Source organism: Mytilus galloprovincialis, chromosome 4 (assembly GCF_965363235.1).
Source record: "Mytilus galloprovincialis chromosome 4, xbMytGall1.hap1.1, whole genome shotgun sequence".
NCBI classification, from domain to species: Eukaryota; Metazoa; Mollusca; class Bivalvia; order Mytilida; family Mytilidae; genus Mytilus; species Mytilus galloprovincialis.
In genome coordinates, this window is record NC_134841.1 from 88,413,292 (window position 1) to 88,432,588 (window position 19,297).

Consider the following 19,297-nt stretch of genomic DNA (forward strand, 5'->3'; position numbering starts at 1 on the left):
CTAGAAATGTTCTTTCTTCGTCCTCCGATGTAATAGTGTTCAAATAGGATACTATGTTCAATATAATTCGGAATATTGAAAATAAATTTTTGTTGTTTCACTTTATGACACCAAAGTTTGTGCGCAAATTTTTAGATCTTTCGAAATACTGGTGCATAAATATACCTCGATTGATTTGAATATTGTTCATTCTAGTGTCACTATGGAATTTTATGAAGACGTGATAACACCAATTTTTTTTTTTTTTTAGTTTCCAGTTTATACGAAACAATTTCATTTAGAAATCTTTAACACTGATTATGGCAAATAAAGGCAACAGTAGTATACCGCTGTTCAAAACTCATAAATCCATGGACAAAAAACAAAATCGGGATAACAAACCAAAACCGAGGGAAACGCATCAAACATAAGAGGAGAACAACGACATAACACCAAAATGTAACACATATAGACAAAATCCCACGAGAAAAACAAATATAACATATATATATAACATCAAAACCAAATACATGAATTTGGGATAGACAAGTACCGTGACACGTCTTATCGCAATGTGAATTTACACCCAAAAATAAGAGAAAACAAACGACACAACGTTATAATGTAATACACACAGAAACGAACTATAATATAACAATGACCATATTCCTGACTTGGTACAGGGCATTTTTAAAGGAAAAAATGGTGGGTTGAACCTGGTTTTGTGGCATGCCAAACCTCGCACTTTTATGGCCATGTGAAATATAACATCAAAATGACAACACAGGACTACAATATAAGTAAGATTGGTTTTAAACCATATTGTAAAACATCAATGTCAATTCAGTATCTCAGGAAAGATGAACAGCTCGCGCTAAACTAATGGCACTTGTGTTTCATTGCAGGAAAAATTGGTTGCCAAGTCCCAATTGCAAGCAAAAAAAAAAGGATAAGGTATTCCATAACGGTCAGGGAAATTTAAATGACGTCAATATAACTGTCTCAAAAGTATTCAAACTACAACCACATTCCAAGACAAATAACAAAAAAGAGAAGTCCATAAAACTTATATTAGCTCTATTATCAACGGAACGAATGAACCACAGGTGTCATATTTCTGACTTGTTACAGGAATATCTTAAAACAAATAGTGGGTTAAACCTAATTTTATAGCTAGCTAAACTTCCCACTTATGTAATAGTTGTCAATAGTTTTGTTTTAAACGATAAACAATAAAAATAATTGAAAATTGGTGAAACACGAATCTAACCAAAAGCAGAAGAAATATTGGATGTTCTTTAAAAGTATGAAAATCATGTTACATTAATTTAACCATAAATGAACTTGGCAGAGAACAGCATGGAACAGAATAGCAATCAAAACTTACCCTATTGACGATCAGTTTCTCCTTTGATTTAACAGAAATTGTTGTTTCTGTTTTTAAGTAAATTTATAATTTACTTTTATGGTTAAACTTATCGCAACTTCTTTTTTATGACACATTGAATGGAAACCATGATAATTTCAATATTGTTATAAATAAAAAATAAGAAATAATATAACTTACATTTTCTCAACCCCCGTTAAACCTGAAAACGCTTTACTTTGTATTTCAACCATTGAATTGGATCGAAGATTCCTGCAATGAAATGTTTTGTCAAAATTTTGTCTCTTTAATTACACTTATTTTCCTTATATTTTTTGTATTTGTTCCTTCTGTTTCATCTTCTTTTCGTGGTATTAAATATATTGTCTATTGGAGTCAAACATCTTTCCTTACAAACATTTTACATTTACCACAGAGTTGATAACGTAAAATGCTACTTATTTTACCAGGATAGTTAAGCACAGACAGGCGTTTCTCTAACTAAACTGGTGACTGCAAATTGAAAACGCCTTAGGGATTCGCCTTATCCTTTCACTGAATTAACATTTAAACCATTATTTCTAAGGTACCAATTGGATAAAACTTTCACAAAACAAAACAAAACGTTAACATAATGACATAGTTTTTATCAAAGAGATAGCGCGTCTTCTTGTTCTTGAAGAAAACGCCCGATAACGCCCTAATATGGCCTCACTTCAAGCAAAAATTTCAAACACGGATTGTTGTACATGTATATAGATATAAGAAGATGTTTCAATGAGAATCAATAAAAATATGTTATAGCTTAACCAATGCATAAATGAAGTCTCTCTTTGGTAAATGTACCAGCCAGCGATCTTTTCATGAATATTTTTATTTTCAAGGAAAACACGTCACTTTCAATTGGTTTTATGGCGGCAGACATATGCCGGATACATCAACAAAAAAAACTCTTTTGATGTTATGATATAAAATACAACTATATAAAGTTGCCTGCTTATTTGAAAACGCAAATCTCTGACTAAGATAGGTTGAAAATAAATTAGTCGGTCGAACAAAATTTAGGATGCAGAATGAAATTAAGTACAAGAATAAAAAATATAAATGTTCGTGGGGGTGTATTGCCTAAAATAAATGCGCTGTTTTAGCAACCGGTGAAAATTCAGTCCATAATGCAACCTTATGTCCATCTCTCTAGACATCAAATAGTCATTAAAATAAAAAGTTATTTTTGCAATTGAATAGATATCATGTAAATTTAGAATTGTTTATATATTGATCATATTAAAACATATGTAGACAAGGGTCTTAGAAGTGTATTGGTAGGAAAAGATGTCATATTGAAAAACTAATCCTCAATTATAAACGAAAATTCATTCTGAAGGACTTCTCCGGTGGCGGGAGTTTCTCGCTGTATTGAAGACCCATTGATGGCCTTCGGCATTTGTCTGCTCTATGGTCGGGTTGTTGTCTCAATTACACATTCCCCATTTTCATTCTAAATTTCATACTTTATTGATTTGCATAACTATATTAATGCTAAATACTGGTTGTGTGGTTGATACCTTTACCCATCAAGTGCTAATACAAAAATACCAATGTAACCAAACAGTCAACAAATCCACTAATAAGTAGAACCTGATATATGTCAAGTAGGAAATGCAAAATGTAATTTTTAAACTGAACTGGAGGCTCTCAAGAGCCTGTGTCGCTCACCTTGATCTTGTGGAATAAAAAAAAAAAGCACACTGTACAACATTGAAGACGAGAAAATACCTATTGTGTTGATCTTCATAATTAATAGACAAAACTTGCTTTTTGATCCTATGTTCTAATTTTAGAATTTTAGCGATATCATCCCTGTCGGTTGGTAGGCAGGGTTATGACATATTTTTTAACAAGTTACCCTAGTGGTTATTGTTGCCGAGTTTGGTTAAATTTGAAGTTTCAGAGCAGAATTTTTTTGTAAAAGATTACCAAAACCTACAAAAAATTGTCAAAAATTTACTTAGTAGGACAATAACTCTTAAAGAAATCAATTGACCATTTTAGTCATGTTTGACTTTTTCTAGATCTACTAAGCTGAACAATTTTGCATTTACAGCTTATCTCTATCTATTATAATATTCAAGATAATAACAAAAAACTGTGAAATTTCTATAAAATTACCAATTCTGATGCATATTCATCACTGGTCAGATTTGCTTTAAATGCTTTTGTTTCAAATGTATAAAGAAAGGCAACAGTAGTATACCGCTGTTCAAAACTCATAAATCCATGGACAAAAAACAAAATCGGGGTAACAAACTAAAACCGAGGGAAACGCATTAAATATAAGAGGAGAACAACGACACAACACCGAAACGCAACACATACAGAAACGGACCAAGCAACAGACAAAACACCACGAGAATAACAAATATAACATCAAAACCAAATACAAGAATTTGGGATAGATAAGTACCGTGCCACGTCTTATCTAAAAAATAAGAGAAAACACAAACGACTCAACGTTAAAATGCAACACACACAGAAACGAACAATATTATAACAATGGCCATCTTCCTGACTTGGTACAGGACACTTTTAAAGGGGAATAAAAGTGGTGGGTTGAACCTGGTTTTATGGCATGCCAAACCTCGCACTTTAATGGCAAAGTTAAATATAACATTGAAATGACAACATAATATTACAGGACTACAATACAAACAAAAAGGAGACCATATTAGACAAAGAAAAGCATGATTAATAGACAACAAAAGCATCAAGTATATATCAGCCAAAACTACATTTTACCCCATGATCTACCTTTAGACATGGCGGCCAACTTAGTTGATAGGCAGGGTAATCGGATACATTTTATAAACTAGATACCCTAAAGATAATTTAGGCCAAGTTTGGTTTTATTTGGTTAAGTAGTTCAGAGAGAAGATTTTTCGAAAAGTTAACGGACAACGGACGACAAGTGATGAGAAAAGCGCACTTAGCCCTTGTCTATTGAGTACCGCATCTCGTTTAAACCTGACCGAATTCCCATCATTTTAAAACTAGTTAATGATAAAAGAAATGTGCAAACAAATTTTAAGTTTCGACTTTTCAAGATCAGGTGAAATCATGTCAATTATAGTGTTCAAGGTCTATTGTTGATCAAAATCACGATTGAAAACCTTCTACAACAAAACCTTAAGTTGATTAGGAGAAACTGTGTTCGATAATACATTATATGAATACGCAAACATGTAAAAAGTTGTGCACAGGACTAAGTTTAATATACATGCATGGCTTGGTTCAATCATACTTTTAGCTTCTCCTAAGAAGGTTAACAATTGAATTAGCGTAGCGACGCGTAACGGACATCTGGGTTAACGGTTATCTGTGTCATTTAAATCATTTTTATGTTTTTTGTCTAATTTAAATATCCTGAAGATAATAAAATTGGTATTCCACATTCAAAGTAAGGGTTGTAGTTGTGATCTTTAATGTTAACATTTAAAGGAACATATCAGTTGGGCTAGATTAAGTTGACAATACTTTACCGATGTTCTAACAATATCAGCGTTTTACAAATATGTTACATAATACTAGATATACTTAAATGCACACAGATACCATTGGAATTTTTGTGGTTGTTGGTGTTAAAATATAATATTAGATTTGAAATTGTATCAAGGTTATAAATTTGATGGAATGGGTTTGGATAATCTTGAAATAAATTTATACTTACAAGGTGAGGGTTCCAGTTAAATTGTAGAAAGCATGTGTTTCTATTGTGACAATGCGACAGCCTTCAAGTTCACTATAAATAAACAGCTGCATTATAGTTGAGCAAACATATTTTTATTGTTTATGTTCGTTTTGTTAGTCTCAAATGTATGGTTGAGGTCTAAATAAAAGTCTGTATATACTCACTTCTTTACATTGTCTTGTCTACCCAAAGTTCAGATTTTTGTCAGTGGCTGTTATTTCGTGTCATTTCCAAACTTATGTTTTGTTATTTGCAAGATATTTTGCTGATGGAAGATGTGATTCTTTCAAAATTAATTAGAACATTTTAGTCAACTAAGGACGACATACAGCTTGATTTATTGCAATGACGACTGTTGTCTAAATGTTATCTTTTTTTCTTGTTGGGATATTGCAAAAGAGGGACAAAAAGTACCAGAGAGACAGTCAAACTCATAGACACAACAAAGAAAACTAAAGATCAAACAACACGAACCCCACTAATACTAGGGGTGATCTCATAGGATTCGGAAGGACAGCAGATCCTACTACAAATGCTGCAACCGTCGTGTTGCTCATATAAACAGCATATAAATAAAACAAAAAATTAAGGTATTTAATATGACGCATTTTTTAGCAACATACGTTCTTGCTATCGCACAGAATTAACAATAGAAGAATTGAAAAAAATATTACGTATAAAAATAAGAAGATGTTGTATGTAATTACTAATGAGACCTGATGTCGTAAAAGACAGTTACTATAGGTCCGGCCTGATATGTGTACAAAATAACATACGAAAAACAAAATTATCATAATTCAGCAACAAAGGACAACCACTAAATCACAGGCTCTTGATTTTGGAAACGCACATCCATAATGTGACGAGATTAAACAAACATAAAAAATATTCCATACCATTCAATATGAGTTGGGTTACAAATGTATAAAAGAAAGTCAGTTAAAATTTGTTATTGAATAAAAGTCTTGCACCTTAAGTACTATAAATGAAATTCAATGGGAAGTTTATTGTCTCAATAAATCATATATATCCAATACACTTAAAAAGAGTAATCTTGAAAAATCATTACTCTATTACTGGATATGTTTCTTTCAGAATTGTTCCACCAAATTCGAAGAAAGGGATTTTCATTTACAGTTCTGGATACCAAAAATAAGCATATGTTTACAGATTACATCTAGCTATTATAAGTTTCTAGTAAATATAGAAACTTTTTAAAAAAAATACAGTTAAAGGTTAACAAATCTTTCGGAACTCAGTGTCAATTAAGGTTAGTTTGAGTTAATTGAAGATTTCATTTTGCTAGTCATTTTTATTGTAAAAAGTTTCTCGTCAGGTAACTAATTTCAACCAAACACACATGGGGAAAAAATTGTCATTTTATTTACCTCTTGTTTCGTCAATATTTCAACCAAAAATTTATGAAAATGGTATAACATTTAACTTTAATACTTTTGGATATTGCCTGGCAGGTTATTTTGCTTTAAAATATTGTTTTAATCAATTGTAAATAAAGCAAATGAAACATAACTTGAATAACGTTTCAACTGTCAAATTCTTTAATCTGACATTTTTGTAACAATGCGGATCTTGTGTAGTGGATATTTGTTTGCATATAATTATCAATTATTAGTAACAAGAGCAAGCATATCAAAGAAATTAACAGTGTATGTCAATAATTTGTATACAGATTCGATTGTGATTTCTGTTATGTTGATGATTTATTATATATATATTTCTTTACGCTAAATTAAGTGATTAATGCAAAAAGGCATCAGTAATTATTTGTTATTCAGGTAAATAATTATTTTGATACTGTATAGTGTTTCGCGGAATGTTGCTTGTTTTGTTTTTTTTTTGCAATGGTGTTGTCTGTCAATACATTATGAATAATCAATTTATATATAATAAAACATCCCTTCGAGAATTTTATTGACGCCATCACAAGCTGGTTACTGTTGTTTGCCTTTTGTTTCTTTGTCATGGTGTTGTCAGTTTATTTTCTACTTATGAGTTTGAATGTACCCTTTTTATAGTTCGACTCCCTTTTATAAAGTTTTCATTTGATTTTCATTTTGATTTGGCTTGTAGTTTGATATTTTTGTTTATTCTGTTTTCTATCTTTTTACTTCGTTCGCGTTGAAATTATTTGCAGATCATGAATAAAAAAAATATTCAAAGGATTTTTTACGATCAAGTCAAAGTCATCTTGACAGTGAGTTCAAAGTTATCAACAACAACATAAAGTGATATGCCAGGCAATTCGTTCATCTTAACAAGAAATGTTTAGGTTTCCAATCTTGCATTATCTCATAAATTTTAAATATTTTTTTTAATTATTTTTTTCGAATCATAGGAAGAAAAAACTTTGAAAAGATTGATTGCCGAAAAAAACACATCAGTTTGCAAACTAACAAGATAAGTTCATCTATTTGATTGATTATTGGTTCAAATACATGTACTTACATCAAGCTAATTTCTGGAAAATCGCGAAACGAATAAGCAACTAGCTTTTTAATATTACCTATGTTGCTCGAATGCCTAGAAAAGAAAGAAAATTCAATTTAATTATTGTATGCTGAAGTTGAAGAAACAAAATGAGTAGACACAAATGATACCATGTTTAAGCATTAGATACAGCGGCAGATAGTGAGTAATGAGATTTTAAACAAGGCATGCAATATATGTCAGTTTTTTAAGCTTATTGCAACTTGCGAAATTCTTTGATTTTATTTTCAGTAAAAGAGGGGCGAACGATACCAGAGGGGCAGTCAAACTCATAGATCGAAATTAAATTGAAAATACCATGGTTAAAAAGAAAAAGACTGACAGAAAAATAATAGTACACTAGACACAAAATAGAAAACTGAAGATTAAGCAACACGAACCCAACCAAAAACTAGATGCGATATCAGGTGCTCCGGCAGGGTAAGCAGATCCTGCTCCACATTTTACACTCATCGTGTTGCTCATCTTATTACAAACCAGATGAATAGTCTAATTCGGTAGGTCACATTCCTGAAAAAGGAACGTTTATCGTCTAAGGACCGAACGTGACGTATTCCCGAGTATGACTGTTTTGCCGAATGTTATTTCTCATGGCCAAACGATGTGTCTTGATATTAATGAAACCAACATTCATGTATTTAGTTATGAGGGTTCTTTTGTAAGTCTGTTTGAATATTTTATTGTGTGTTATGTTCGCTGTTGCAGACGACGTAATTCGTATTAATATATCCCGCTTTCGGGTATTTTGTTGTTACTTTATAATATGTGTGGACTTAGTGAATCATGTTGTGCTTAGTTGTCATGGTTGTTGTCAGTTTATTTTGTTTGTTTATTTAAATTCTGTATTTGCGGTGCATTTCACATTAGTCTTATTTGTCAGTATGGTTAAGCGACTTGTGGTTCGTCTACATGGTTTTTTGTTTTATTTTGTTTGTTTTCCTACATGATCTTGACTTATATTTGTAGGACTCTTAAGTGCGATGGGACTCTAACGTGCGATGGTCAAGCTAAAGTGCGATGGTCTATGTTAAAGTACGATGGTGTCTCACGCTAAAGTACGATGGTTGTTTGTTTGCTAAAGTACGATAGTATAGCAAGCGAATGGAACAATAGGGTAATGTTTAAGGGCTAAAACATTAAAGTAAATAGAGGTTTGGCATGCCACAAAACCAGGTTCAACCCACCACTTTTATTCCCCTTTAAAAGTGTCCTGTACCAAGTCAGGAAGATGGCCATTGTTATATTATTGTTCGTTTCTGTGTGTGTTGCATTTTAACGTTGAGTCGTTTGTGTTTTCTCTTATTTTTGAGAAATTGAGATAAGACGTGGCACGGTACTTGTCTATCCCAAATTCATGTATTTGGTTTTCATGTTATATTTGTTATTCTCGTGGTGTTTTGTCTGATGCTTGGTCCGTTTCTGTGTGTGTTACGTTTCGGTGTTATGTCGTTGTTCTCCTCTTATATTTAATGCGTTTCCCTCGGTTTTAGTTTGTTACCCCGATTTTGTTTTTTGTCCATGGATTTATGAGTTTTGAACAGCGGTATACTACTGTTGCCTTTATTTAAAAACAAATCTTTTTGCAAAAGCTATGGGGCGGATCCAGCCATTTTAAAAAGGGGGTGGGGTCCCAACCCAGGACAAAGGGGGGTTCCAACTATATGTCCCCATTCAAATGCATTGATCGTCCAAAAAAATGGGGGTTCCAACACCCTGAACCCTCCCCCTGGATCCGCCACTGAAGCTAGTATGCTAAGTAAAATATATGATGTGACAGGCTTTATGATTTACCGATAGGCTTAATAATTTGACCACGTAATAAAGGTAAATAATGGAATATTTTAAACTTTAATTTCAGTGCGAGAATCGGAGGTGTTCGCCAGGCTAAACCCTTTTTCGTAGCGAGTACTAATACATGTTATAATTTCCTACAATGAACAAACTGATGTTTTAGTCCAAAATTTATAATTTACGGTTATAAAATTGTACCTTTATAATCGACGAACATGTAACTTTTCAATACAAGCTGAGAATAGTATATGTTCCTAATAAAAGCGACAATATTTTAAACTTCAACAAAAAACAATGATTTTAATGTATTCGTTCGCTTTCAATAACTGCAAGATACAGGATATGACTATTTTGTATCTAAATAGTAAAATGGTCGATTACAGGATACAAAGGTCCTTTTCCCAGCATAAAACAAACACATTTGCTTCAGACGACAAATCGCGTTAGGTTTTGATTAATTAAGTCAGTGAATACTGGTTTATTTAAAAGTTGTTAATTAATACTTGTAATAAATCTTCCGAAGCGTTCATTTTTAGTTTGTATAAACAAATGTCAATTAAGGTCATAATCCAACTACGTTTCTTACGTCTATACTTTTGCGGACCATCGCACTTTAGCCTATGGAGTCATCGCACTTTAGCATATACCATCGCACTTTAGCGTCACCGTCGTACTTTAGCGTCACCATCGCACTTTAGAATCCTACATATTTACTTTTGCTGACAAAATGTGACGCTCTTATAGTCAATTATAACTGTTAAAGCTTCTATCCACTTCACAGACTAAGAAAGATTTTTCTACCCAGAAACGAAAATGTGATAGTAGTGTAAACGTCTTAACCATTTCCATAGAACTTTGATTTTAATGAACAAAGAATATGACCATTTGTCTGTCAGAGAAACTTCGTTGATGGGGATTCTCCAATAAATGAAATTTTAGAATATTTAAATGGATAATCCTTCAAAAAAAAAGTCTTCCTTTTTTTTTAAACTGAACGGACTTAACTTTGAATAGCTTTATGCATGCACAATCGTTTGTGTGAAATTATTTCTACCTCAGGCATAGATTACCTTAGCTGTATTTGGCAAAACTTTTAGGAATTTTGGTCCTCAATGCTCTTCAACTTCGTATTTTATTTGGCCTTTTTAACTTTTTTGGATTCGAGCGTCACTGATGAGTCTTTTGTAGACGAAACGCGCGTCTGGCGTATAAACAAAATTTAGTCCTGGTATCTATGATGAGTTTATTGAAAATTGCGAACATTTAGTTGTCAGATATACGTAGATCTTTGGAAATTGTATTGATATGCTAATGAGTATTTTGAATACTCTGAAAATTTGATTATGGAAAAAGTTTTAGTATTTGTGTGTACCCTTTTCAATTGTTTTATTTTAACAATATGCAACACAGATTGACTTTTAAAGAACAATATCAGTGTACAGAGCTTTGAATATAATACTCTAAATAAATAATTATTGATTATTTATCTATGTACCTATTTATTATAGATATACCTTATATTTTTAAAAAGTTTTTGTTCTCCCAATTTATATTTTTTATATAAACTACTATAATTGTTTTTTTCAATTTCGTCTTTATTATTTGAAACACAATATTATAAAACATATCATGGTTACTTTTTTTTAACAATTGACACACATTCTATTTCGAAATGCATATCGTTTTCAAGTTTTCCATAAGTTGAATGACATAAAAAAGAAGAGTTTAATTAAGAAAAAGCAGAATACCGATTAATCGGTATTATGAAAAAAGCACATTTAAAAGTAAAAAAATGATCATTAGTTCCGTTTGTTTCGATCTATGAGTGAATAAAACCAAGCACACGTAAGTACATTAAAAGATTACTGTTTATATACAAACTATCATTGTAGAACATTAGTTAGATGGTGGTTGCAATTTTAAAAAGATTTTTAGTGGAGCATCTTGACGATCCGGCTTTAAATGGTTTTTATAAGAATTTTTTAATGTTTAGGTATTCAGTATAAAGATGGGCGATTTTCATCGTCCACTCTTATATTAAATGCAAAGGAAAGAATGACGGGTTTGTGATTTGTCCTTGATAGAGATTTCTTTCAATGACACGCTATTCAGCCAAATGATCAAGTGATGAAGTAAAAATCATCCTTTGGAAAATTTTACTGACGCCATAACGAGTTGACCGTAATGTTATATCTGTGTCACAGATGATAACTGATGGATATCCACAATTATTGTAACCAAAAACCCGTCCTCTGTTTTGTCAATGTGACCTACCAAATCAGACTTATTGAAGGATTTTATCTAACATGATCAACACGACGGGTATTACATATATGTATGGAGCATGACATGTTTATATTTACGGTGTTGCACCTAAGATGAGCCCCAGTTTTTGGTGGGGTTCGTGTAACTAAGTCTTTAGTTTTCTATGTTGTGTTTTTTATACTGTTATTTGTCTATTTTTTTTTTTTTTTGCCATGATGTTGTCAGTATATTTTCAAATTAAGAATATGAATGTCCAATTTGGAATACTTCTTTTTTCTCTGTAATAAAATTCACAGTTTTATTATGAATTCCAAGTTCTTTAGTAAGGCATTACAAATAATGATTCTTACGAATAAAAACGATATTGTCTGAGAATTAGTCCCCTGGAACAAAAACATATACTGTTTCCGAGAAATATAGGGTACCGAAATGAATTCTGATTTTATGGAATTATGTTGTATTGTTTTATGTTGTATCAGCTTCTGTAGTGTACAGCCCTTGGATGGTGTAAACTTCCCAAAAACGTGTATGATGTAATGATGTATGGCATATGGTGCAATAGTAGAAGATGTATGGTGCTATGGTGTATGGTGTAAGGGGAATAATTTAATGATGTAACGTGCGATCGAGAATGGTGTGAATGAATGGTGTACAACATTTTAAACTATGCAAAATTTGATTTTTTATTAGTTTACAATATTGAGATCAAAAAACGTTTTTTCAAATAAATAAATAATTTTGTAATCGCACGCTCTCCTTGAAATTAAATCGCATTATGGTGTAAGTTGTATGGTGAAAAGACGTATCGAGTATGGTGAAAAGACGTGTCGAGTATGGTGTAATGGTGCGAATGAAACAATTTTAAAAACATGAACCGTTTACTGAGCTGTCATGTTCATTAAATACATTACTTATGAATATATTATATATATTTGTTCTTGGTCATGCTCAATGATTCAAAATAACAAATATAAGGTTGTAGGAATTTTACAATAAATAAAACAGTTTAGAAATATTAAGAGGAATGAAATAAACATTAACATCGGAACTAAACACATTTATTTAAGAATTGAATGCTCTTTTTTGTAAATTTATTGGGGAGTAAAAGCGTTGACCGAAGTACATTTTATATGAAGCGCGGCATACTAAAAATGTGCGCACGGTCAACGCTTTTACAACCCTATAAAGTTACAAAAAAAGGCATTCAATACTTATAATTACATTTCTACCTATAGGATCATGAAAACACGCCTTTTATCAAGTTTTTATTTCATTTACCTGTGCACTTTATTGTGGGACCTCGTGTCATCATGAATGAAAAGTTGCATTGTGTAATGCAATTGATTAAGGAATATCAAAAGATTGCTAGTTAGCCAATCAGAATAACGTATTATAATGAAACATACATCTAATGTAATTATTTAAAAACCAGTTGTTGGCATGACACGGGTTATGTTCTTCTCATATATGTTATGATGGTATGATACTAAACCCCTCACGGGAAGGATTGTGCCTGATATTCATATGATGAAGACATAATCTTTTAATCAGTTTAATTGAAGTCTGGAGCTGGCATGTCAGTTAACTGCTAGTAGTCTGATGTTATTTATGTATTATTGTCATTTTGGTTTTTTTCTTTGGTTACATCTTCTGACATCAGACTCGGACTTCTCTTGAACTGAATTTTAATGTGCGTATTGTTATACTTTTCTGCATTGACTAGAGATATAGGGAGAGGATTGAGATCTCATAAACATGTTTAACCCCGCTGCATTTTTGCGCCTGTCCCAAGTCAGGAGCCTCTGGCCTTTGTTAGTCTTGCATTATTTTTAATTTTAGTTTCTTATGTACAATTTGGAGTTTAGTATGGCGTTCATTATCACTGAACTAGTATATATATTTGTTTAGGGGCCAGCTGAAGGACGCCTCCGGGTGCGGGAATTTCTCGCTGCATTGACGACCTGTTGGTGACCTTCTGCTGTTGTCTTCTCTAATGTCGGGTTGTTGTCTCTTTGACACATTCCCCATTTCCATTCTCAATTTTATTAAAACGACATGCTGATAACCAAACGAAACTTTCAAACATGTATTTGCAATCGACACCATTTCACTAGTACTGTAGTCAAATACTAAGTTTCATTAGCAAACAATTGTTAAACTTTTGAGTTAACGTTGTAAATCGTTATGAATTAAGTATGGATTTTTTTGCAGAGTAAATTAGATCAAATTAATATACAATATCGTTTAATCTCATTTTTTTATTAGAACTTGTTTCCAATATCACTGACTCAACCAATTTACAATTTTTTATATATCAAAAGGAGACTAACCCTATCAAATCTGTATGAAATAATCGTAATTGCTTTTATCCCAGTACAAATGTGAAAAAGAATTAAAATCCCTCAAATTTGCAGACCCTGACAGATTACTGTTAAAACAGGCTTTCGCCGTTTCAATCAGTCTCCGTTGGTTCATTACAGAACGTGTATAGATTTACAACGATTTTATGATTATACATTCAGCAAACGAAGGACTGACAAAAGTTTGAAAGACATTGGATATATGTTAACGTTATCTTAAGTCAAAAACAGTATATGTAAAAAAACAATGACAAAAAACTATGGTTGGATCAACTACATTTGATACATATAAACATGTACATTTCTGGCATTGATCAACATACTTTTCCCAATGAACAATATGACCGCAACCAATAATCACATTTTTAGAAATCTAATGTGCCACCTTCCTAACCAAAAACAGCTATGATTGATCCAAAAACGACTGTCTTGGACACACCATATGTTTTTGTGCAGAATCATAGGACGATTTCAGTTATGATGCTCTTTTATGTTTGTCTTGAAAATTACTCTATATATCTTTGTGTATATTATGATATGATTTCCATTTACTGTTTACGTATAACATTATACAAGTATTCAATATTATCAGATTATTACATGGCATTTTTCATATCGCATGTAATATCAGCCCTATGTTCAATATCATATTTTTTTTGTCGATTCGGCCATATTAAAATGTTTTTTATTCTCTGTTGAGGAATATGATATGCAGTTCTTGGGCTTATATTGACCGAGGGCTGATAATACATGCGATATGAAAAATGACATGTTATGATCTTTTTATCATATGCTTCAACAGTAGAGAAAAATAACAGATTCAGATATTGATCCTTTTACGTGGTTTCATAAAAGAAGTTCAAAGAGTAAAAAGTCCACGGACGTCGGACCCAAAATTTGATACATTCAATATGAAATTTTTCTATCATATGCCTCAACAGAGAAAAACAACCATTTGAATATGGACGAATCGACAAAAAAAATAATTCAACAATATACATAATGAACATTGTTTGGAAAAGTCAACTTTTTAAAGTAACTTTCTAAATTATGTTTCAGAAAAACTTGAAAAATGCATTTATTAAATAATGTGATTGGTTTTTTTTAATTTTAATAATTTACACAATATGCTTTCCAGTATTCAAATAATTGTTTTGTACACTACCTTGTAATGTTTTTCATTGAAAACGTAGCATTGAGGCATGCGATAACAATCGAAGCATGTGATAAACTTTTCATATCAGCCCGCTAAGCACCAATTCGAAGAATATGGAATATACTTTAATTGAATGCTATTATCATACGGTAAAAATCATATATTATTTAGTCTGAGTATATGGAACGCCGGAACTGTCTTATAGTGTAAATATTTAATGTGTTCTGTCGCTTTGTCTTTACGTCCTGTCGTTTCTTCTTTATGTTATGTGCAAATGTCTGTATTTCATGACACGGCATCTCTGTGTTATGTCAAACTAGTTATTTGTTTGGTCAAACAGTAGTATGATTTGTCATTGCTAAAGTTTGTTGTGTACAATAGGCATTACATCATGCTTTAACTACTATATATTCTGTGAATACTTCGAAACTTTATGATCAACCACCTTTACATTCTCTCATATTTGATCTATGTTGTGTCTATTCTTCTTTTACGTAAGTCAGTTAAAAATTGCGTCCTGTCTCAAATGTGATTGTTATGCCGAATGTTCTAAAGGTTTTGTTTTGATACACCTTTGTTCTATGTAAACCTCATGATATTATAGTCTTTTGGCGTTATGTTGTGTTTATACATATGCATCTCCAGTGAAAAACACAACACATCATGGTATACTTCCTATGCGTTTTGCCGAACAATTGATACTCTCTGTGAGCATTCATTATGTCATGTGCAAATGCCTTTTACATTATGTGCAAACAACTTATACGTTTTGTGCAAACCTCGTTTACCTTATGTGCAAACATCGTTCCCCCTATGTGCAAACATCGTTTACCCTATGTGCAAACATAGTTTACCTTATGTGCAAACACCTATTGCGTTATGTGCAAATACCTATTAAGTTATGTATAACAACTACATCATTATGTGCAAACACTATTACGTTATTTGCAAATACCGCTTACATTATGTGCAAACACCGATAACGCTATGTGCAAATGCCTATTACATTATGTCCAAACATCTATTACGTTAGGTGCAAATCCCTATTACGTTATGTCCAAACACCAATTACGTTATGTGCAAACACCTATTACGTTCTGGTAAACGCTTTTTTGACACAGATTAAAACAAAACGCATCAGTGATATACACTTTGAAAATTAAGAAAATTATAAGTTTTAGCTTTCTAAAAAGCTCTGAACTACTTCGCTGTATTCTTTTTCAAGGTAATATCCATTGGATGCTGAATGTGAACTGAATGTAATATATGTGCATCGGGTTGTTGATTTAGTATATTGCAGATTAGCAATGCAAATAAAGACGTATTAATGATTGATATTTCAATTTTCAATTTCAGTGTGTAATAAATGCATAATAAAACGACCATGAATTAATAACATTTGATCTGAAATGTAATACACATAGTTAATTTTCCGGCATTTGATGGCTTAATATCCTCAGAAGAGAACAGTCTGTAATTATTTATCTCATTTAAGCCAATAGTTGTTGCTGAATATCAGCCACATCATGAAGCAACCAAACAGAATTTATATGTGACAAGTAATTATTTCAAGAAGGCGTGTATATCGACTGAAACTAAAAGCTCTGCCCTGTTATTCGAAGCAAAAAAAATCGACATGTAAAAAACAAAATGCAACCTCATTTTTTTACGGAAAATGTGAACGGAAAATAAGTTGATATAAAAAAAGAAGACGTGGTATGATTGCCAATTAGACAACTCTCCACAAGAGAACAAAATGACACAGAAATTAACAACTTTAGGTCACCGTACGGCCTTCAACAATGAGCAAAGCCCATACCGCATAGTCAACAATAAAAGGCCAGAAAAGATTAATATGTAAAACAATTCAAACGAGAGCATTATGTAATGTTCTCTTTCATCTGCACCAAGCGGGTCATTTCATAGGTCTCCATATCTTGCATACATAATCATAACATATGGTTTTGGAAGGCGCCGAATTACATTTATGAATTATAGACTTTTGACAAGGTCAACACATTATATATGCGTCTATTCAGATTATATTGACCGAGGACGAAGATATTTTCCCGCCACCTCTTATCTTGTATTTTGTTTTTGAATTAGCAGGGAGTTTTGGCAAAACTGAGTCCCGAGCCCCCTCTTAATCAAACTGCTTAGAACCAACAAACGCAGCTCAATCATTTTCAAAAATTCTGGTTCCGCCACTGGTCATTGAATGAGAAATCAAAAAGAGAAAAAAAAATTAGGTCCGTGTGTTTGTTTATCTAATGATATCTTAATGAACAACTTCTCTATTCATTTTACATCGGATGACCGTGAGGGCATTCATGTGTATTGCTGTCGCCTAAATTTCCATTACGTAACCTTCGTTTTGAGATTGTAACCGATCTATAAACATGATGATAATAAATACGCGGACATTATCGAGTGCAAAATTACATTGCTTATCACTTGTTCTTAATTCATTTCAAATGGATACTCCTAAAAATATATTTTTTTGAACATAAATTAATAATATGAAAATGTCGTTAAACTCGTTAGAAACATAAATAAAGTAAAAAATCTTTAATATTTATACACACGTACAGAAAAAGTGTGTTACCGCATGCGGAAGAATATCTCAAGAACGTTTGCAATCTCCCATGCAGAGTTATCTGACTTTGCTCCCTCTCTCTCCGTGGGACATTGAATGTTTTGCTAGAAAATATGAATGCCCACTCAAATTCAATCTATCAGAAAAATCGAATTATTACAGAAGATTGTCCACCATGCACTTGTACAGAACTATAATTAATATAGTGCAATAGAATGATATACAAATGGATAAAAATTATATATACATGTAACTGTAATTTACAAATATTAAAATAATGTATAACAAAAAAAACAGAGTTTACTGATTTGTATCAATTCTACGATGAGGTTGAATTTATCATCCACGCACAGATAAAATATATATCTTTACTTTAACGTCACTTTCAGGTAAAGAGATGTGATTTGGTTTTCTGAGACAAGTGCTTGTGACCGTCCACAAGAACTTGCGGTCATCTGATGTTCAGTACTTCAGTACTTTGATTAATATCTTTAACATAAAGATGTTCTCAAAAATAATAAAACATAACAAGGGTTTTATATTTTTACAAATGTCTTATTATCCTTATTTTATCTTGATTCATTTTGAGAACTCAAATCGTATCAATGACATACTGCACATTTAAAGATTTTTGAAAACTGGGAGTTAGCTGGCAATTGTTTCATGGTGCTTTAAACGGATGAACAAGAAGGTCCTTTGTCTTTTCTAGGATTTGGTCCTATTTTTTGTAGATGGGTCAAGACCTTATATTCAGAATCTCAGAGCTGTATTATAAATAATGGACAATGCTCTCAATTTTTTAATATTGGTCGGGGTGTTAGACAAGGTAATCCTCTATCTCAATATCTCTTTATATTATCTTTAGAACTTATGAGTGCTGCACTTAAAAATAACCCAGATATAAATGGTATGAAAATAAATGATTCTGAGTATCTACCCAGCCAGTATGCAGACGACTCATGTCTCTTATTAGATGAGGATGAGCAATCTTTAGATAAATGTTTATATACTTTAGAAAAATTTTCTGAGTGTGCGGGACTTAGGGCTAATTTTGATAAAACGGAAGATATATGGATTGGGTCAAAGATTCACTCAAGGGATAAACTAACAACTACAAGAAATTTGAACTGGAATCATACAGGAAAATTTAAACTTTTTGGAATAAAATTTGATCTGTTCAGTGAAAATAAAACGCTTGTAAATTTTGAAGAAAAAATTAAAAGAATACACAGCCTGCTAAATTCCTGGGTTTATAGAGATTTAACATATATGGGAAAGATCACTGTCATTAAATCACTAGCTCTACCTATTCTAATTCAATCATTGACAGTTTTGCCAAATCCGCCGGATGATAAAATAAAAGAAATTCAAAATATTTTTTTTAGTTTCTTGTGGTCAGGAAAACTAGACAAGATTAAAAGAAAAGTTATGATAGGGTTATTTGAAAATGGGGGGTTGAAATGCCAGATATAAGATCCTTTTGTTATTCATTAAAGATGACATGGATAAATAAACTTTTAGACCCCTTGAA

General features: G+C 32.0%; 1 protein-coding gene across 4 annotated transcripts in view; it reads right to left on the reverse strand.

Moving 5' to 3' along the window:
* Positions 1–19,297, reverse strand: part of LOC143073308 (uncharacterized) — a 129,020-nt gene that overhangs the window by 20,465 nt on the left and 89,258 nt on the right. For all 4 annotated transcript variants that reach the window (XM_076248741.1, XM_076248740.1, XM_076248738.1 and 1 more), the window contains 3 exons: positions 7,557–7,631; positions 5,070–5,141; positions 1,547–1,618 (listed from right to left, as the gene is read on the reverse strand). In XM_076248741.1, the coding sequence (XP_076104856.1) occupies positions 1,547–1,618; positions 5,070–5,141; positions 7,557–7,631 (219 nt within the window). The remainder of the gene's footprint in view (positions 1–1,546; positions 1,619–5,069; positions 5,142–7,556; positions 7,632–19,297) is intronic.